Raw genomic sequence first — 18,935 nt, 5'->3', positions numbered from 1 at the left:
GGGGCGGCGCGGACCCCGCCGCCGTTGTTGCTGCTGCTGCCGGGGAGGCGGGGGGGGCCGGGCCGCTCTGGATGGTGGTTAAAATGATCATAGAAAACTTCGAGGCGCTGAAATCCTGGCTCAGCAAAACCTTGGAGCCCATGTGAGTAGCCGCGACCCTTCCTCTCTTTCCCCGCCCCTCCAAAATAAACCTTTCCTTGGAAAAGACGAGGATCCTCGGGGGCGGGAACGCTGTGCCGGAGAGGCCCGTCAGGGCTTCCCGGGAGATGCCCTCCTGGCGCTCGTCTCCCCTGGCCGCTTTCTGTGGGGGTACGTCGTTCCCCCCCTCTCCCGGCGCCGTCCTCGGTTGGGAGGTAGGACCGTCTTTCACCGGAGGATGCAGCTTCCCCCCCCTAGCGACCGCGTTCGTCTTTCCCTTTGTAGCCCATGGTGAGCGGGAGATAATGTGTCTGCGTGTGCAGCTCGCTGTTCCCTGCTCTCAGCCCCTGTAGAGGCCAGGTTAATAACCATGGCCAGCCGTCCTGCCCAGTGACCTTCTCTGAGAGAGCTCAGGTGCCGTTGGGACATCTTCCAGAATCCTGGGATCTTCCCAGTAGCATTTTCCATAGACTCGTCGCCTGTCGTTCTTAGTTTTGAATATTTCATGCTCTCTTGTTTACCTGCCCCGAATATAAATTGCATCAGTAGAGTGTTTGAGAGTAGGAGCCCCAGAGAGTAATTTGCCTATTTGTGAATACCTGCTTGGGCTCTAAGCATAACATTCGTGTGAGTAATTTCGGCTCTTCTGCAAATAGTCCATCTTTTCCTTCTTAGAATGATATTTTAGTGGAACTGAGACGTGAACTTGTTTTAAAGGTTTTGACTTCTGGAAGTATGGTGTCTATAGACGTTTTAGATCAAAGCATGCACTTGTCATTCTGAAACACCTTTTTAACATGTCTGAACTAAATTGCTGGAGCTTGATTTTAGTCAATAGAACTAGCACTTATAAATTAATTCTGGTGTTAACTTTTCTGAAATGTTTGGACACGGTTGGTTTTACTTTGATGCTGTTAAATGGGGAAAAAAAATGTTTGCTTTATGGCTTCCACAGTCATTAGCTAAATATATGTATGTACAAGTATACTTATGGCTTATGCTGAAATAACTTGAAAAAGTTACAAGATGCTGGGACGTTTTTAGGAGAGATTCATTTGTGTTTTGGGGGTGTGGGTGTGGTGTTCTCTTTTATTATAGAACCTAATCCAAACCACACTGAAATAGTTGAGTCTTGAACTTAATTTCAGTGAACTTTGAATTAGGCCTGCAGCAAATTACACCAAGTGTAATTTATATAATAGGTTTGATATTGTAATTTATAGAAAAGGTTTGATCCTTAAGACCGTGATAGTTCTGTTTGGTTTGTGGGTTTTTTTTATTTGTAAAAAGGCAACTTATTGTAAAGGTGTAGTTTTGGGAAGATGAATTAATATTCCTCTTGGGTCAGTGTAAGGTAATAGTAAAATAATACAGCACACTGACAAAGTAATATTAGAGTAACGGAGCACTTTGTATTCTGTGGTAATGCAGCTAATCTTCTGGTGCAGAATGCTCACCATTAGTCTTTGGCTACTTTCTTGCATGAATATACTGTTAATGACAATCAGCAGTTTATCAGTAGTGTGCTGGTCAAGAGGCTTGGAACAGACAATATTTAGCTTTGTAAAATCTCATTTCCAAAATACATGTTGGTAACTTGAAATGATAAATCATACACACTTACCTCTCAGTTGCTCAGCAGCTGGAGATTGATATGTTAGCTTTAAATAGTTTATAAGGAGCATGTTTAAATCCTGTGAAATCTGAAACTGGAAGTCTGTTTGTTTACAGGAGGGCTTCAGCTGACTTCAAAATCCCTTTATTGAGTAAATGCATTAGTTTTTTTACATTTTGCAGATTTGTATCCAAAACAAATTTCTACAGTTTTTCTGCTCTGAGTATTGCGCATCAGGAGCTTAAGTTTAATTTTCACCAGTGAATAATAAAAGTTTCTTATTCACAAGATAACAAATACCAAAAGTTTGCCAGATACTGTTTAGCTAGGGGCCAGTGTGGTTCCTCAGTCTTTCCACTCAAGCTCTGTTCATTAGTGATGTGTAGCAGTAACTTTTTATTCTGGTAACAAACTCAGGTTCTTCTGTGTTTTTCTACTTGCTTGATTATTGAACTGTGATACCTACTAGTGATAGTCAACAGTTAAAGGATGAAATTGTGTTTTTCAGCTTTTGGCATCAGTGTAATTTTCTGCTTTTTAGCACTAAAAGGATCAGCATGTTTCTGTTAGGTTAAATGTGATGTGTGAGCCATTCAAATGTGGTTCTCATGATGGAAGACTATGTCATTGGGTAGGGAATTGCTGACCTGGAGGCTGTTCAGTTCTCTGAATTTTAGCTATAGGAGGAAACAAGCCAGTAGGGACTGTTAAATTCAACTGTCACTCAGTTTTGTGCAGTGTCCTGTGTTACTGCATTATTCCAATAAATGTTGAAATTGGTGGAAAAGTACTGTAATTTCCTAGCAGTCAAATACTCTTGGAGCTGATTCTGATCTCAGCTATCTGAAATGTGTGCCTACAGCCATAGCTTCTGGCTGTATGAAAATTTCAGTGTGCAGTTACTTCTAAGAAGTTACTTCTAAAGAAGTCACTGCTGTTGGTGCAGTACTGGAACAATGAGCCCCTAAGCGCTGGTAGTCTGGAGACCATAGCCTGAGAATAATTTTTGACTTGACACATTTTTTTGTTTCATTAAAAGGAAAAGATAACTGTTTTTATCTTGTGTCTCTTTCAGAAACCTTTAGCTGTGAGATAGGCAGCTGAACTTCCTAATAAGACTAGGGAAGATACCACTGCATTAGATCATTATGGAGGTGTTGTCTCAGTAGTTTTAAGGGGTGAAGTGCATTTAAGAAGATAAATACATTTTATACACGTGTATATAGGTCTGTATTTATGTGCTAGTTATCTAGAGCTGAGTAGTTAAATCATGGTTTATTTTCCAAGTTGCCTGTTTACAAGTAGCTAGCAATTCAGGATGTATAGCTTGTTCCAAAGGCTGTAACATATGTAGTTCGGAAATACATTGTTTCAGAGCTAGAAGATAGCAATATCCATAAAGATTGTTTCATTAAGTCTTATCTTTAAACTATGTTAAAGCACTAGCAAAAATGCTAGCTTTTTAGTGTGAGGAAACAAGTGTGTTACATAATTGTATGGACTGCACATCATTTGACTGTTGGAATTGCTTTCCACATGGTGCCTCTGGGAAACACTGTTCATAGACAGCAGTGTTCGGAGGAGAGGTGATGGAGAATTTAAGTTTTGGAATTTTTTTGTTTCTTTCTTGTGTGTTGTGGGTTTTTGTTTGTTTCAGACTGGTGTAATGCCTTAGGCGAAATCTTGGTGATCCTCCACACAAACACTCCTTGTCCGAGTTTGGTCTTGTTGAAGTGAGGTGGAAACTGCAAAAGCTACCATGCTGGAGCACTTAACACAGTCCAGCTCTGCTTGAGGGTTTGTAGTTCTCTAGTAATTTTCTACGGTTTTCCAAAGGCAGGCTGCTTTTGTGGTTTTGGAAATAAATCTTGGAGCAGCTCAATTTGGCGTATGGAGAATTAATAAATATGCACACAGAACTGTTACAGATACACTGGTACTACATTCACATTGCTGTAAACAAAGTGGTGAGAGTAATTTTTTGTGCTGTGGCTGTTCTCTATTTGACTAGAACGATCTTGTATGTTCAACTCCAGGCAGTTCTCTAAAGGCGTTTATCAACAGTTCTTCCTCATTGCTTGCAGACAACAGTATGCTTAGTTTCTAGTGTTACACACTTTTTCTTGTCCATGGCATCGCTCCTGTAAAGTATTTGAAAACAGTGTTAAATTTGGAATATAACTGTATGTCTGTCACTTTTAATTTCTGTATTAACAAGGTCCTCACTGAGCCATATCTGTTGTGATGGGTTTCTTTTCTGCATGTCCAGTCCGGATCCTGTATAAACTGTGTATATAATCCTTGCTGGAATATCAGGATCTGGCTTGGCAGAGTTCCAGGTAGAGATGTTTCTTTCATTTTTTTTTTTTTCTTGAATTTGTTTGAATCTCTACCTGTAAAAAATAATAGCTCTTTTGTACTAATGCTGCACTCACCATTTTGCTTTGTAAGACATTGTAATGTTCTCCCCATTGCCCTAATTCTTTACAGTGGAAAAATTTCTTGTTTTTTAATTACTTTGTGTAAAATAAATTTAATTAAAATCTTCTTCTGGCCCACTGAATTTTACTTACATCTTGATTAAGGATCCAATATCTAATTTTTTCCACTTTGCTGTATTTACATTTTTATGAAAGTTTGTTCATGTGCTAAACCAGACTTGCAAGGAAGATGAAAAAATAGCTAAAACAATGGTTATGCAGTATTTAGGCATAACTCATTAAAATAGAAAGGTTTTTTGCCTTGATTAATTCTGTAACCGATCGTGGTGTTGTAACTGCTTGCGTCAGGGAATAAAATCCAAATTGTTTAAGAATAATTTGACTATCATTGGAATATTTTATGGCAACAGTCAGTATGTTCTGGTGTTCAGTTATGCCTTCGCTGTTCTGTTTTTATTTGCCATACTTTTCAACCTTTGTTAAATCTCACCATATTTTCTGGCTGTTTGGATCTTTGCTTAATTGTTAATAGGTTCCTGGTTAGTTAACTTCACCCAGTTACTTGAAAAAGGTAGTGAATAAACAAGGTTTGACAATGGTGTAAGGAATATGCTAATAAGCCAAGATACTGAAAGAATAGAAATAAGGTAAAATGAAGAACTCTGGAATTCCTTTCCACATACATGTGACACACCAGCCTCCCAGTAACGCTCATTGACCCACCAGAAGGTTTCACTCTTGTTTCCCATGAAAATTCCTAAGAAGTTCAAAAGCAATAGATGTTTCTCTTCATTTCACTTATTCTGTTAACACTGTTCATTAAGCTATTTATAACTAAGATAAATAACACATAACACATGTCAGTGTTATGCTACTCTTCTGTTAGGAAACTTGATTGTTCACCTCACTCATGGAGAGCTGCTGTGTTTGAGAAATTGAGGTTCCTAACTTAGCGTGCTGATACTGCTAAGCTTCTGTGTAAAAATATTGTGATAGAATTAAAATATTGATCTAAAAGGTATAGTTGAAAGCAGAAAATAAAGAGAAAGTCACTGCTGTTACTGGAAACCTTTCTTGTTGTTACACTGAACATCAGGAGTGAAATGGAGCCCTTTGGCTGCATGGCAAGGCATAGAGACACTGTGATGATTTTTGTTTTCTGCATTGAATGTGTGTTGGACAACCAGCAAGCTGACAGCTATTTTGCCTCGTGAGAGCTGTCTTGAATCTAGAGGTGGCATTTTAAGTTGCTGGTTACTGGTTGCAGCTGTATGAACATGTCATATCTGGGTATCATGGTAATTTAAAACTATTGTAATGACATCTGTAACTTATGTAACAGCACTGGAGGCTGTTGTATTCCTCTATGTCTTTCTATTACTTTAAGTATGGTTAAAGAGTTAGTGAAAGTGAACATTGTAAGAGTGGTCTTATCTACAATAGTGTCTTAATGTAGAAGTTGTATCTTGCTGAATGAGTCTGTAATTCATTTTACTAATTGAACACTGTAGCTTTTTATAGATTTTTTTTTTTTTTTTTCTTTGGTAGCAATGCAACAGAAGGGTACAACTGCCTAAATTAGACTAGCTGCTCAGCCCAAAATGCAACGTACATTTTTCTACAGCCACTTAGTCTTCCAAATAAGACACATGGCTCTCAACCTTCAAACATAGCCATGCCTGCCTTGGTTGATGTCAAGAACTGAGCAGTATTCTAGAGAAGTATAAATGTTAATCAACAAAACTAGACTGAAATTTAGGTTGTAAATTCTCAGGATCAGAGTATGACAAATAGCATGCACCTACATGTTATTTCCTCTGCAGAAAGACCATTCACTGCCTGGAGGCTTTCAGACATGCTTTTGCGGTTACAGTGTATTGTGCTAATTTAAACTTGTCAAGGAACTGTTTCACGACTTGCAGCACCTTTTTGGTCTAGACATTAATTTTAAAAAATGAAGAAAAAAACCACCCTCATGTAGTTTCTTTTATCATCTTAAAATGTCGTGTGTGTGTGTGTGCACTAGCTGTGTCCAAAATGGAAGTCTAGATTGAGGGTCTTGGCATTTTCAAATAAAGACAATGAAATATAACTGCAATTATCAAGTATTGTTACATTACAAGGAAATTTCATGGAAGCTTCTTTCCTTGCTCCTCTCCCTCCCCCAAGCACCCTTTTTCTCAGAAGTAAGTAACTCTGTTCATCAGATTAGTTTGACAGCTTCAACATGAGGATTTTCTCTTTCTCCCCCTCGCCCCCCGATGGTAAAAAGGTTATGTATATCTCCCTTTGGACATAAGTGTACATATACACTAAAGGTGATGTACATCTCCCTTTGGGAATTTGAATACATTTTCCAAACACTTTCACCAGAGGGTAGGCTTTGGAATACTTTTTTTTTTTTTTTTTTTTTTTTAATTAAGTTATATTGCCAAAAAACCTAAAAAATAAAATTAATTTTCCATGTAATGGTTGAATTGTTGTCCAATGACTGTAAAATTTAAGCAGCAGGGTTTTTTGCCATGCTAGTGAAATTTTTAGCAAAAAGAGGATTATCCTCTGATTAAACTGATTTCTGTAGTGCTTACTACAGCACCATAGTACCAGGTCTGCACCAAATACTGTAGATAGTACTTTAAAAAAAAAGACCAGAAATAGTTACTCTTTTAAGGCTCCAGTTCAAAGTGGCTACCTTGCTTATTAGGAACTGACTTCAATGGTGAACTGTAGCATGAAGAACTTCATAGCACTGGAGATGCGTTTTTTTCTGAAAGGAAAATATCTGGGTTTAGATATTTCAAAACTTTCTTCAAGCTAATTAGTTAATACTTTAAAGGGCTTCAGCTTAGTATATATGTAGGAAGCCTAGAATATATTTCTTGATTTGTTCTGTGCTTTGCTGGAAAATGTTATGTGAGGAAGTCAGACTGTAGTTGGATAGGCAATGTTAACAAGCTATTTAAATATATGAATTTTTCAGGTCTACTATCAACTTCTTGAGTCTGCTTGCCATTTTCTAATTCCTTGTGTTTCTTCTTCCTCTTGGTTTAAGAAGTCATCAGGTGGTTGGTTGTGGGGTTTTTTTGCTGTTGGTGTGAGTACTGGAACAGGAGTCCTAGCAGCCTTGTATTTGATATTTGCCCGGTAGAGAGTTCCCGGCCCTGTTGAGGAGACACACCCAGAGTTCTCAGCTGATAATTGAATGTTTAGTCCAACAGACTTTCAGATCTGCCTTCTCTTTTTATACCTCTTACATTAAAAATACTCAAACCAGCATGATTTGCCTTTCATTTGAATACGTATTTTTGTACTGATGCTTAAACATATTCTTCAGCATTAACCTGGCTTAATATGTCCTCAGCATACTGTATTCAGAGTTTGTGGTTATTCTCTCTTAAGGCTTGAGAGCTATTTACTATATGCCTCTATTTGATATCTTTTAAAATGGTGGTTCTGCAGTATTTATGTACAAAGGTATTTTAGTTCCTTTTAGCTATTTTGTCAAAGTCCTTCTAAAAAGTCAGTATAAGCTCTGTTGTTGCTGTACATACAAAGTCCCTTAACAGCAGTAACATTTCTTTGCAAACAACTTTAATATGTATTCAGCATCTACTGCATTTGTAAGTTAAGGCTGATGCCTGTAATTGCATGGTGATTGTAAAAATCAAAGTGGGTTTTCAGAACGTATTTAGTATTTTATATTACAACGTGTAAATCTGAGGATTGGAAACAGATTGAGCAGTGTTCAATGAAATGCAAAGTATTAAAAAAAACCACCCTACACAGAAGTGAGTCCTCTTCAGCCAAATTATTTTCCCCTTTTCAAACATTTGATTAGTTTTTAATACATAAATATATATATATATATATGGCTTAAATTTGCTCCCAACAACTTCAGCTTTTCTCTTCTGCTTTATGACTGCAAAACTAGTTGAGATCAGAAATAAATTATTTTGAACGTTTATGTGAGGTTTGTTGTAGTCATGAACTCTTGCTACAGTTGAAGAAAATATTTGATTGGGTGTTTCTTTGCTTTTAGGAGTGTTTATCTGGTGGTTAGCAGTTGGAGATATCCACATCATTCTCTGAAGAATATGTAGAGCTCTAGCAAGAGAATTCTTCCGTCTATGCCTGTATATTAAATACTGTTTATTAAAGCAGGATTGCAAGAGCAGTCTCCCTTGTTTAATATAGAGCAGTAGACACTGCATGTTCTTTGACTGATAGAGTACAGAATGCAGAAAAGCATTACTAGAAGTAAAAACATTTAGCATTACTAGTTAGGATCATATATTCAGAAAGTGGATGTAAGAAAACATGCTGTGGTGTTTAATTGTAACAGGCACTGGGATGTACTTGCTGCAGTGGAAATGAGTTCAGATTATTTGTGGGTTTTGTTTGTTAAAGACAACATGAAGCAGGAAACAATACATTTATGTGATTACTGATGTGTATTACTACTTACAGAACATGTTTATAAAAAGTTGAGGGAATGTAGATACAGGATTCGAAGTTGAGAAATGTTGTTTTACATGTTTCAGTGCATGTGAATATTCTAGTAGCCAAACTTTAGCATAAGAATGAAGTTATGTCAACTTCTGTCACATTTCTAATGCGCAGAATCTGTTTATGCTCAGGTCTGTGATGTACCATGCTATATTCAAATTAAGCCATGGATTCAAACTGTATCTAACAACAAAGAGTGTATCACTCAGTGAACACAAGAATTGAAATACAAAGTTTTTAATTTTGGATGCAACCTAAACTATTTGAAATGTGTAGGTGCTATTCTCATTTTTTTTGTTTTTCTCAATTGTCAATTAAAGACCTTTCTCTGTCCTTAACTGCAGATAATCTTGTAATCTGAAAGAATATAACATGATATATATGTATGATAAGTTCTTGTGCTACACAGTATATTTTGCTCCATCAGTATGGGTTCCTTTCCTGTTTTCTTTAAAGTGATCTAACTTAATAAAACAATATCGACTATAAGAGCATAAAATAGAAGACAGAGAGGTTAAGAAAAACTGATAAAGCTAGCTCAAAATGGGTGCAAAATCCACGTGTACACAACAAAGATACAGCAAGTATAATGCATATTATACAAAGGCTGCTACTCTGTAAGAAAATACTGTCAGACTAGAGAACATAAGAATTTATTTATCAAAAAATGTCAAGGTCCCTGTAATCCAAACCAGCAGATTTTGACCAAACCAAAGGATGGAGAATTTATGCACAACATTTCAGAATTGAGTTTGAATGGAAAAGTAGAAAGGAATTACTTTTAAAAAAAGTAGCTCTCCTTCAAACAAAGCAATTGATTATAATATCCAGAACTTTAATAGCTATAAGGAGCAGAAAATTTCAGGCAGACCTCCTGTTTTCACAGCTCTGTAAAGTTTAAATTTCATTTCTCTTCCACCACTTCAGGTTGCTAGCAATTAAATTTTAGCATCATCTTAAAAAAATGGCATTTTGTAAGAGTCTGAAAAGCTGGAAAAGCTTTTTTAAAATTTTTTAAATACTAGCTACAGAAACTAGCATGGGCTTCACAATCATGTGAAGAAAACAGATCAGTTGTTAGGGTTTTTTTCAGGCTTTGAGCAACATATAGAAGAGGAGACTTCTGTTTCAAGTCAGTACATAATAAAGGAAATCATTCTTTGCTGTGTAAAGATCATTTGCAGTTTAATTTTAAGAAGTGAAAAGAAATAACATAAAATCATAATGTCAGTTTAATAAAAACATTTTCTCCATCCTGCTCTACCACAAAATGCATTGTATTCAGTACTGCTTAATTGGCATCAATTTGAAGTAATTAATCTGTATTTTTGAAAAAACAGTATTTGTTGAATAGCCAAACTAAATACATACTTTCAAGTTAAATCTCTGTAAGTTCTTCCTGTTGTGTACAGGGGAATTTCTACACTTACGTATTGAATAATAATAATAGAGTTCAGTACAGTTGTTTTGCATTGTTCATATGTGGTTGTATCACATACAGAGTGTTAAATGCTAAGACAATGCCACAGGAGAAAGTGATGCTGTGTTTTGGAAATTAAAAGTACATTTATGTACATTTTTATTGAGAATATTTTCTTGAGAGTATCTTGGAGTTGGGTGGATATATTCAAACTCAGGTCACTCTGGGGTGGACAGTATTGCTAAGATTTAAGAAAAAAATCATGGTGGGGAGGGGTGAAAGCACTGTTTTGTTACTTTTAAACAGTTTTTTTTTTTTTTTTTTTTTTTTTTTTTTGGTTTTTTGTTACACTTTTTGAAGTCTAGGTGGCTTCCCAAATAAGATTTTCCTACCCTGCTCATGAGAGAAGGATTACTTTAAACTGAATATGAGGTTCTTGTATAGTCACTACTGTAGGAGCTGAAGAATTAAAGTATATTGCAGTAGCTAACGGAAGTGGGTTTTTACTTTCTAGACTGACACTTGCTTTTTTTCTTTTTTTCCCCAACTAAATTTTGAGTGCATGTGTCATCATTTAAATCATTTGTAGCAGATTTTGAACAGTGACAGCTGACTGTTCATATTATTAGATGAGAACTGAATTTGTGGAAATTGAAATAAAAAAAAATTGAGCTTGTAATGCTTTATCTGATTTTCATGGTGAATAGAAAGGAGAATATAAATTTGAAGATTATGTGAAAATTGTCCTCCCCCCCCCCCCTTTTCTGTTATGACTGTAGGCAGAGATTATGAAAATAGCACACTAATTTTCCGAGGCATGATTTAGCTTGAAACTGGGAGAGGACTGAAAAATCTCCTGTAGTGACACTGAAGTTGCATTAAGGAACAGTAAAAAACCCTAAATTTTGCAAATTGAACCATTGAGAAGCTATGAAATGCTGGCCTTAGGGCCTCCCTTATTGCAGCCTATGAGGAGCACTTTGTTCAACATCGGGCTTTCAGATAATCTGCTTGGATGATGTGCTCAGCTGGCTAGCAGTGTAAAAAAGACTGTGTAGTCCTTCCGCTCTCACTGTAGGGGGTTATGTGCCTGCCTCCAAGATGACTTGGTGCTTGGGCAGCATTTTATTCTGGATAAAGAATTGTTAAATTTGAACTGGATCAAACCAGATGTGATAGTTGAAGAAAAACATTTCTGAAGAGTTTTCAGTTGGTGTGCAGTCTGTTTTTCAATTAACATTAAGCATTTTGTTGGATTAGTGTGTGCAAGTTCTTCTGGAATGTTGACCAATTGTGAACTCCCATCTCCTGTATTTATAAATAATGTAGACAAATAGAGAATACTTTGGTACGTCCTTTAGCAGCTCAAGTTGCCTTTTATTTACAGTATGAAATTCTGCTATTGCCTGTTTACTGCAGGTTGCTGAATTATGTTTGAAGCTCTGACCTTTAACTTAAGAGCACTCTGTGCTGGGCCCAAGCTATCCAGAAGTTCTGAGGATGGATGCCAACAGATCTGCTTCCTTTGCTTGGTGGATATGTTTGTATGGAGGATATTGCTTGCTGTGCAGGAAATAGTTTCTTTGGGGAGAGGAGTTAGGTAGCATGATGTGGTGATGGATTTGATTTCTTCTGCCCACTGTCTAAAATATATGTCATTTAAAGGATCAAGATTTAAGATTTATGATCAAGCTTCAGCATTGAAATTTCATTTGTTTTAATGTGGAAGAGATTGGGAACTGCATTTTATTCCTTCGTTTGACTAGTGGACTTCTATGCTAGAATAGTATTTGTGTGATACTCAGTGCAACTCCCTCACCACAGTTTAATTTTACTTATTTCTAAATTACTTTTGCCAGACAGAATGTACAGTTAAGATGCATTAGTGCAATTTTTTTTCCTCCTCTTGTAGTTCTTTAAAAGACAAGTATTAACTTTGATCACCTTACAAGCAGGCTAGCTGTCTGTATCACATGACCTGTGCACATGTGTTAAATCCTGCCTGGTTTTGTGGAATCTGAGGTCATCCTTTGGTTTATGCTAAATAATAGGATTAAATAATTTAAGAAAATGCTGCTGTTCTGCCTGATAGACCAGTGTTTCACAATTTCATTACTTGCTGACTTTGAGTTATGAAGTGTGAAATGGTTTTCTGCGCTATTCTCACTTGCTTTGGCAGGTTTTACTCTGTAATGCCACTACAGAGTTCATTGTAGATTACTGCTTGTGAAACATAATAAAATTCTATCAGTTATATTAAATAATGTTCTCCTTAATGTGGTTATACAACTTACTCAGAAGTTCTAAGTTCTTTGATATGCACGAGACCATCAGTTTCTACACTAAAGTGCTCCATACTTAATTTTTGATTAAATTTAGATGTCTAGAATAGATGATGATCTCCTAAATTTCCCTTCATTATCTGTGTACCTCTTATGGATATTTCTGCGATAATATCATATGGACACTTTTTTTCTTAGACTTTCGAAATTAAGATTTTTTTCAGTTAATCTGTTTTTTATGTGTTCATATGTAGGTAGTAATAGGATTCTTTTGAAATATATTTAAGAGAAAGTTTCTTTGAGTCTGAGGGTTTTTATAGTCTAGATCACTTCTGTTGCATCACTGTATTCATTTGTAATCAAGTAGACTGACTCTTCCCTGTTAATTGCTGCTTTTTTTTTTTTTAATTAATCTATTTGCAGATGTGATGCAGATCCATCTGCCCTAGCTAAATACGTTCTGGCTTTGGTAAAGAAGGATAAAAGTGAAAAGGAACTGAAGGCATTGTGTGTTGATCAGCTGGATGTATTTCTTCAGAAAGGTATGGTCTTTTTCAGAAGAGTTAAGTTTGAATGAAGAGTCTGTCTTGTTTAATTCATTCAATCGATCTTTTACTGTAGAGTTGTGCATTTATCTCTTCATTAGCTTTGTTACTTTGAAGTATGTAACTCAGTTTTCATGAAGTAATTTGTTTTCGAAAACAGGTGTATAACACACTATGCACATAGTAGGTGTATGTTTTATATATATTGGTATCCTTGGAAGAAAGTTAGAAATGTTAAGAGTTATTGCCAGAATCAGAAGCATTTGAGCTCTGTGTATATTCCAGAAATATTCTTCTAGGTGTTTTATTATGATATATTAAATAATTCAAGGATTGAAAAGCTTTGTGAAACATTACTTACATGTTTCTCGTCTCTGTAAATGCCCTTTTTAAATATAAAATAGCAGCACAGTATTTAAAAAAAACCTCATTGTTTTAACTTTTTGGTGAATGCTGATTTTTTTTTTTAAGATATATTCATATATAAAGCAAATGTTAACTGAAGATTTGAATAATGGATATTTGTACATCCTTTACTTTTAGAAACTCAGATATTTGTGGAAAAATTGTTTGATGCTGTGAATACAAAAAGCTATCTACCTCCACCAGAGCAGCCATCGTCAGGAAGCCTGAAAGTAGAATTTTTTCAGCACCAAGAAAAAGAAACAAAAAAAGAAGAGGTAGGCATTGATTTTATTTTAAATGTATTTTTCCTCATTCCTGTAGTTTGCTTATGGGGTTCAACTTCATCATGTTTATTTGTTTATTAACAATAGTCCCAAAAGTTATACTACAGCATTAAAATGTGTCAGAAGATTTGTATCTGGTTTGTTGAGTACTGCTGCACAATTTTTCTAAACATAAGTGGGTGCTTCAAAAGTAAACCAAAGTGGTTCTGACTAGGCAAATGTAAAAGTTACTGAGTAGTGTAGGAGTTGCAGTACAACCTACATTAGTTCTTTGCTCAGGATTGCTGTTGTAGTTATTGCTGCATTTAATTCAGCATAAATCCAGGCTGCCGTTTCAAATGGCAGTCCTCATTCCTTCAGCTGCTTGATCCAAATAACATCCTTACTCTGACACAAGTATTTATGTTGTTCTTTGAGCCAGAAGAGTAGGTTTGTCCTTTTCAAGAGCAGTGTAGGTTTGGCTGCATGAAAGCATTTAACTGTGATCTGAACCAGCTAACCTGCTGATGAAGAGAAGACCTTATTGTGTCAATCATTGAATATTCATGTCTTCCCAGATCTGTCACTGCACCTTCATATGGATTTTTGTCCACCTGTGACAAAGACAGATGTATGTTCAGCACAGCACATTAAGGATTGCTTCTTCTGCTTTATTTTCTCCCAACCTGTGCTTTGAATATTCTTAGAAATTGAAGTCTAATATTAGGAAGATTCTCTAATTGCATTAGATGCAAGAATGATGTTTCAGTTCAGTGGTACTGTTGGCTTTGCTCAGGATTTTGAGTTTTTTGATTCTATATGATTGTGCAGAAGTCTCCATTATAGCATACTCATGTTTTAATCTAATGTATATATTTTAAATTCAGATAGTTAAAGAGGAAGAGAGAGAGAAAAAGTTTTCTAGAAGATTAAATCACAGTCCTCCTCAGTCAAGTTCTCGCTACAGAGATACCAGGTAATAAATTTTTCTTAACTTCCTGTATTATATCAGGAGTCAGATGGATTTGGATTTTTATAGTGTTACTACATTAAATACTGTCTTTCTGTATGGTCACCTAATAAGCCTGAAAATAAAGCTTTTATTGCTTTTATGCAATTGCTTTTATGTAATTAAATTATGAGTATATAGGTGACTGTAAACTCTTGAGTTGTGCACAACTATCACCTATGATTCATTTTTATGCTAAATTTGTAGTTAATATTACAACACTCTGCTCAGTATTGAGGTTCAATTGTGATAATGTAATTTAAAACCCTTTCCTTCAGTAACTGCTACCTTTTTGCCCTTTCCAACTTGGGGAAGGTGCAGAAACATAAACAGAAATCTTAATTACTTTTTAAAATATTGCAGATGATAGAAGTAAAATGCAAAAAACAATTAAAAGAATTTTAAGTCTTCTGAGAAGACAGAAAAGCCTGTAGTTAGATTTAATTTGTAGCTTTCTCTAGTTTTCCGTTGCCATTTCTTGAGGTTTTTAATGGTAAAGATTTTAAATTATGGCTCATAATTCTTGTCATTAATTTACAAAATTGCATGTTTAGAAGCCGTGATGAAAGGAAAAAAGATGAACGTTCTCGAAAGAGAGATTATGACCGAAATCCTCCCAGAAGAGATTCTTACAGGGATCGATATAACAGAAGAAGAGGGAGGAGTCGGAGCTACAGCAGGAGTCGAAGTAGAAGTTGGAGCAAAGAGAGATTGCGGGACCGGGATCGAGACCGGAGCAGAAGCCGGAGCAGAACACGAAGCAGAGGTACCAACAGTTGGTCTCTAAAATACGGTGAATGTTGCCTACAAAATTTAGACACTAAACTTAAACGCTGTGTTCAAGATGTACCAAAATTACCTCTATTCTTGGTTTTTGTTCAAATTTAGCTTGGTTTTCTGTGGAATAAGGCTTATGGGATTATGTTTTCAGTGCTTGTTTTCCCCTCTTTCCTTGCATTATTCTCTAATATCTTTGACTGTGTTGGCCACTGTGAGGCAATGTTGTAAGAGAGGCAGAAAAATCTGAGTTAATTGCATTTCATTAAGTTCCAGGAAGCTCACAATCTGGTGTGTGAAGATACAGAAATTAATACCCATCTACTGGAGGTAGAACTGGCAGAAATTACCTGTTTGGTAGCAAATGACTTGTCAAGCAGAGCAGTACAGCTCTGTTCTTTTTGTCTTGTCCTTTCCTTGGTGTCATAGAGAGGAGCTGAAATTAGAGTAAATATTTACATTTGCACAGATAACTGTAGGACTTAAGACTTCAGTACTGTAATTTTTGAATTGAACTCCTTTAAAAGCAAAGCTGTTTATTCAGTCAAAAAGAATGCTTTTTCCCCCAGTATTTGTCAATGTTAAATTGGAAAAAAACATTGGGAGTAATTTTATATATTTATTCTGTTTCAGACAGTGTAGAGGTAAAACTAGTCTGGTTTAAGTGTCCTGTGTATTATTTTTCTTTCTGTAGAATGGGCCATGGTAACTCAGCTTTAAAAGTGGAAATGCAGAGTTCCTGAAAATACATGAGCAGATATTTTCCAAACAACTTGCGAATGAGCAAGTTAAATATCATGCAGCAGTTTAACTGAAAGATTAAACCTTAATTATTTTACATAAACTGCAATGGTAATATAGAAAATACCTTACAGCGAAAGCTTTTAGTTTCTTTTTCTAAGCACGTTAAGACGACTATTCTACTCACACTTACCTGCCATCTTTAAGACATTTTTATTAATGTTCTTTTAATGTGGGACTATTTGAGTCTACCAACTTACCTCATGACAGAACTCTTCGGTCTTGGTCTGATACTTAGTGTTCATTTGATGGTAATAATAGAAAATTAAGAGAATAGTTTGTATGTATTCAGAATAAAAGGTCATTTTACTGCTGTATCTGTCCAGGAGTGTTCCACACCTGTCAAGCACTGTTATTTAGTCATGTTAAAGCTTTATTTTCCTGTGATAAATGTATGCATTTGAATGCAGATAAAGTGAATATCAACAACATAAAGATACAACAATAACAGTATCTTGAAACGTTAAAGATGTGTAACTTTTATAGTGTTTTCAAGTGGTGGTTACCTTTTTCTTGACCACTGCTTCCCTTTATTCAGTATAACTTTCTGCCTGAAGTTCTTAAAATGTATGTATCACTACAGAAAATGTACTCTGCTTGAAGTTAAATAGGGTTTCTGCTTTACTGTGGGTATAGCTGTTTTTAAAATACCCCAGTGGCTGACTGTGTTCTTTTAGGACTGTTATTCTTCTGATTAAACCTTTGGAATGTACAATCATGGAATAGTTGAGGTTGAAAGAGACATCTGAAGGTCTTGTAGTCCAACACCTGTTCCTCAAAGCAGATAAACTGGAACAGGTTGCTCAGGACCCCATCTAGTTGAGTTACAATTTGTAACTCCAAGGGTGGAATCTCTGCAGGCACTCTGGGCAACCTTTACAACATTTCAATTATCGTTTTTATATTTTGAGATTAATTGCTGTGGACTGAAGATACACAGGTTAGTGGCTGCTTTTGGTGAAAATGTGCAGAAGGAAGCATCCAATAGAACTTTTTTTTTTTCTTTTTTTACAGAAAGGGATTTGGGAAAGCCAAAATATGATATGGATAGAACAGATCCATTAGAGAACAATTATACTCCAGTTTCTTCTGTGACAAATATTTCATCTGGCCACTACCCTGTCCCTACACTGAGCAGCACTATTACTGTTATTGCTCCTGCTCATCATGGAAATAACACTACTGAAAGCTGGTCAGAGTTCCATGAAGAGCAGCTGGACCACAACTCCTATGGAAGACCACCGCTGCCAAAGAAACGCTGTAGAGATTATGATGGTAAGTCTGTATTTTTTTTTAGTTGCTTCCTGCAGCTATGATTGGCCCCTTTCTGAGAAGATTGAGGTAATTTTCCTTTCTTTTCTTAATCTTATCTAATACTGTGTTTTTTCTATTGCACAATTCTTGAATGCAAATTTTACCCCACTTTTTATTAACTTAGTTTTTAGATAGCTTTCTTTAGTAGTGTTTGTATAGTTATTTTAGTTACTAGAATTATTTTATTTAGATGAAAAATGGTATATTTATATATAAAAAGTTACTAAAAAATCCAGGTTTTCACTGGTTTTCTGATATGTCCAAGCCAAATATTGTATTTGACCGTTTTGACCATGATTAGCACCTTAGTGGCCTCATCAGTTTTTATTTCATCCTATCTAAGAGACAATTTTAAACTGGAATGGTCTAGAGTTGCAACTTCCTAGGCTCATGTTAACCCATTTTTCCATATAGGAGTTTCTTAAAATTGGATGAGTTTTTGTGCTTATCTGTGTCTTCAGCTATCATTTTGCATGTATTGTGCCAGAATCCACACAGGAGGCTGCTGCAGTTGGCAGTATCTTAGCTAAATTCAGCCAACCTGTTAGGTCAGAAGAGTTTAAATTTCCCCAAAAAGTTTATTCTGAGGGTTTTTTTTTGTTGTATATGACAATGATGAGTTTAAGATCTAGGCCAGTTTACATTCAGAACTCTGGATTTAGAATAGAGGTTTTTTTAAATAAAGAAAATAGGAGTCTGAGCTCTCAGGTGTTGGCAGAGTTGTACTTGTATACTGCCAAAGGTCTTCTTCACATCACAGCAATACTGTGGAGCAAGTAGAACTGTGAAAGTGTAGTTTTGTTTTGACATTTTTCTTCTAATGTATGCTGAGCTGCCGACTCTTGTGTCATGGTCTCCCAGCTCTACAGGTTTTTTAGAAAGGAATAAAATGTGCAGGCTAGTACACTTTCAAAATAACAACTCCAGGCATGACACTGGGACTTTGTACCTTTAAGTCTGTCTTCTATAGCAGCTTATTATTTCCAGTTTCTGAGTATGAAGCAAATGGTAATGTTTAGAAAATTGTGGTATAGTTATCCTCAAATTTTTACTGTTTTTTTCCCTACTCTTTTGACTGTTACTAAAATCTCTCAGTAGATGTCTCTTCCATTTGCTTTTCTCAGGACTGTTTGTATCTTCTAAATTTATTAGCTCATCTCTCTTCAGATACAAGCCAGTTCCAACATAATGCTCTTCCTGTGTGCACTTTCACATTTCCTACTTGACCATTGCTGAACTTAGATTTTTTTTGTTAACGTTTCAGTTAATATGTTCTGTAATGCTTCTTGAAGATGAGGTAATACAGCCTGCTTTTCAGGATCATGTTTTGAGGAAGTGGATACTCAGCTTTCTTGCTGTTTTACTCGAAGATGTTTTGAACATCTTTCCCATACTTCATTGAGTTGGACTGGGGTTTTT

General features: G+C 35.9%; 1 protein-coding gene across 3 annotated transcripts in view; it reads left to right on the top strand.

The window, feature by feature from the left end:
* The first annotated feature begins 6 nt into the window (after positions 1-6).
* RBM26 (RNA binding motif protein 26) overlaps positions 7-18,935 on the top strand; it is a 57,990-nt gene continuing 39,061 nt past the window's right edge. For all 3 annotated transcript variants that reach the window (XM_026860096.1, XM_026860106.1, XM_026860087.1), the window contains exons 1-6: positions 7-142; positions 12,826-12,944; positions 13,491-13,627; positions 14,503-14,591; positions 15,179-15,390; positions 17,217-17,477. In XM_026860096.1, coding sequence (XP_026715897.1) covers positions 72-142; positions 12,826-12,944; positions 13,491-13,627; positions 14,503-14,591; positions 15,179-15,390; positions 17,217-17,477 — 889 coding nt within the window. In that variant the 5' untranslated portion in view covers positions 7-71. The remainder of the gene's footprint in view (positions 143-12,825; positions 12,945-13,490; positions 13,628-14,502; positions 14,592-15,178; positions 15,391-17,216; positions 17,478-18,935) is intronic.

Source organism: Athene cunicularia (genome assembly GCF_003259725.1).
Source record: "Athene cunicularia isolate RWA chromosome 1 unlocalized genomic scaffold, athCun1 chr1_part1, whole genome shotgun sequence".
NCBI lineage: Eukaryota > Metazoa > Chordata > Aves > Strigiformes > Strigidae > Athene > Athene cunicularia.
This window is presented reverse-complemented; position numbering and strand designations above follow the sequence as displayed.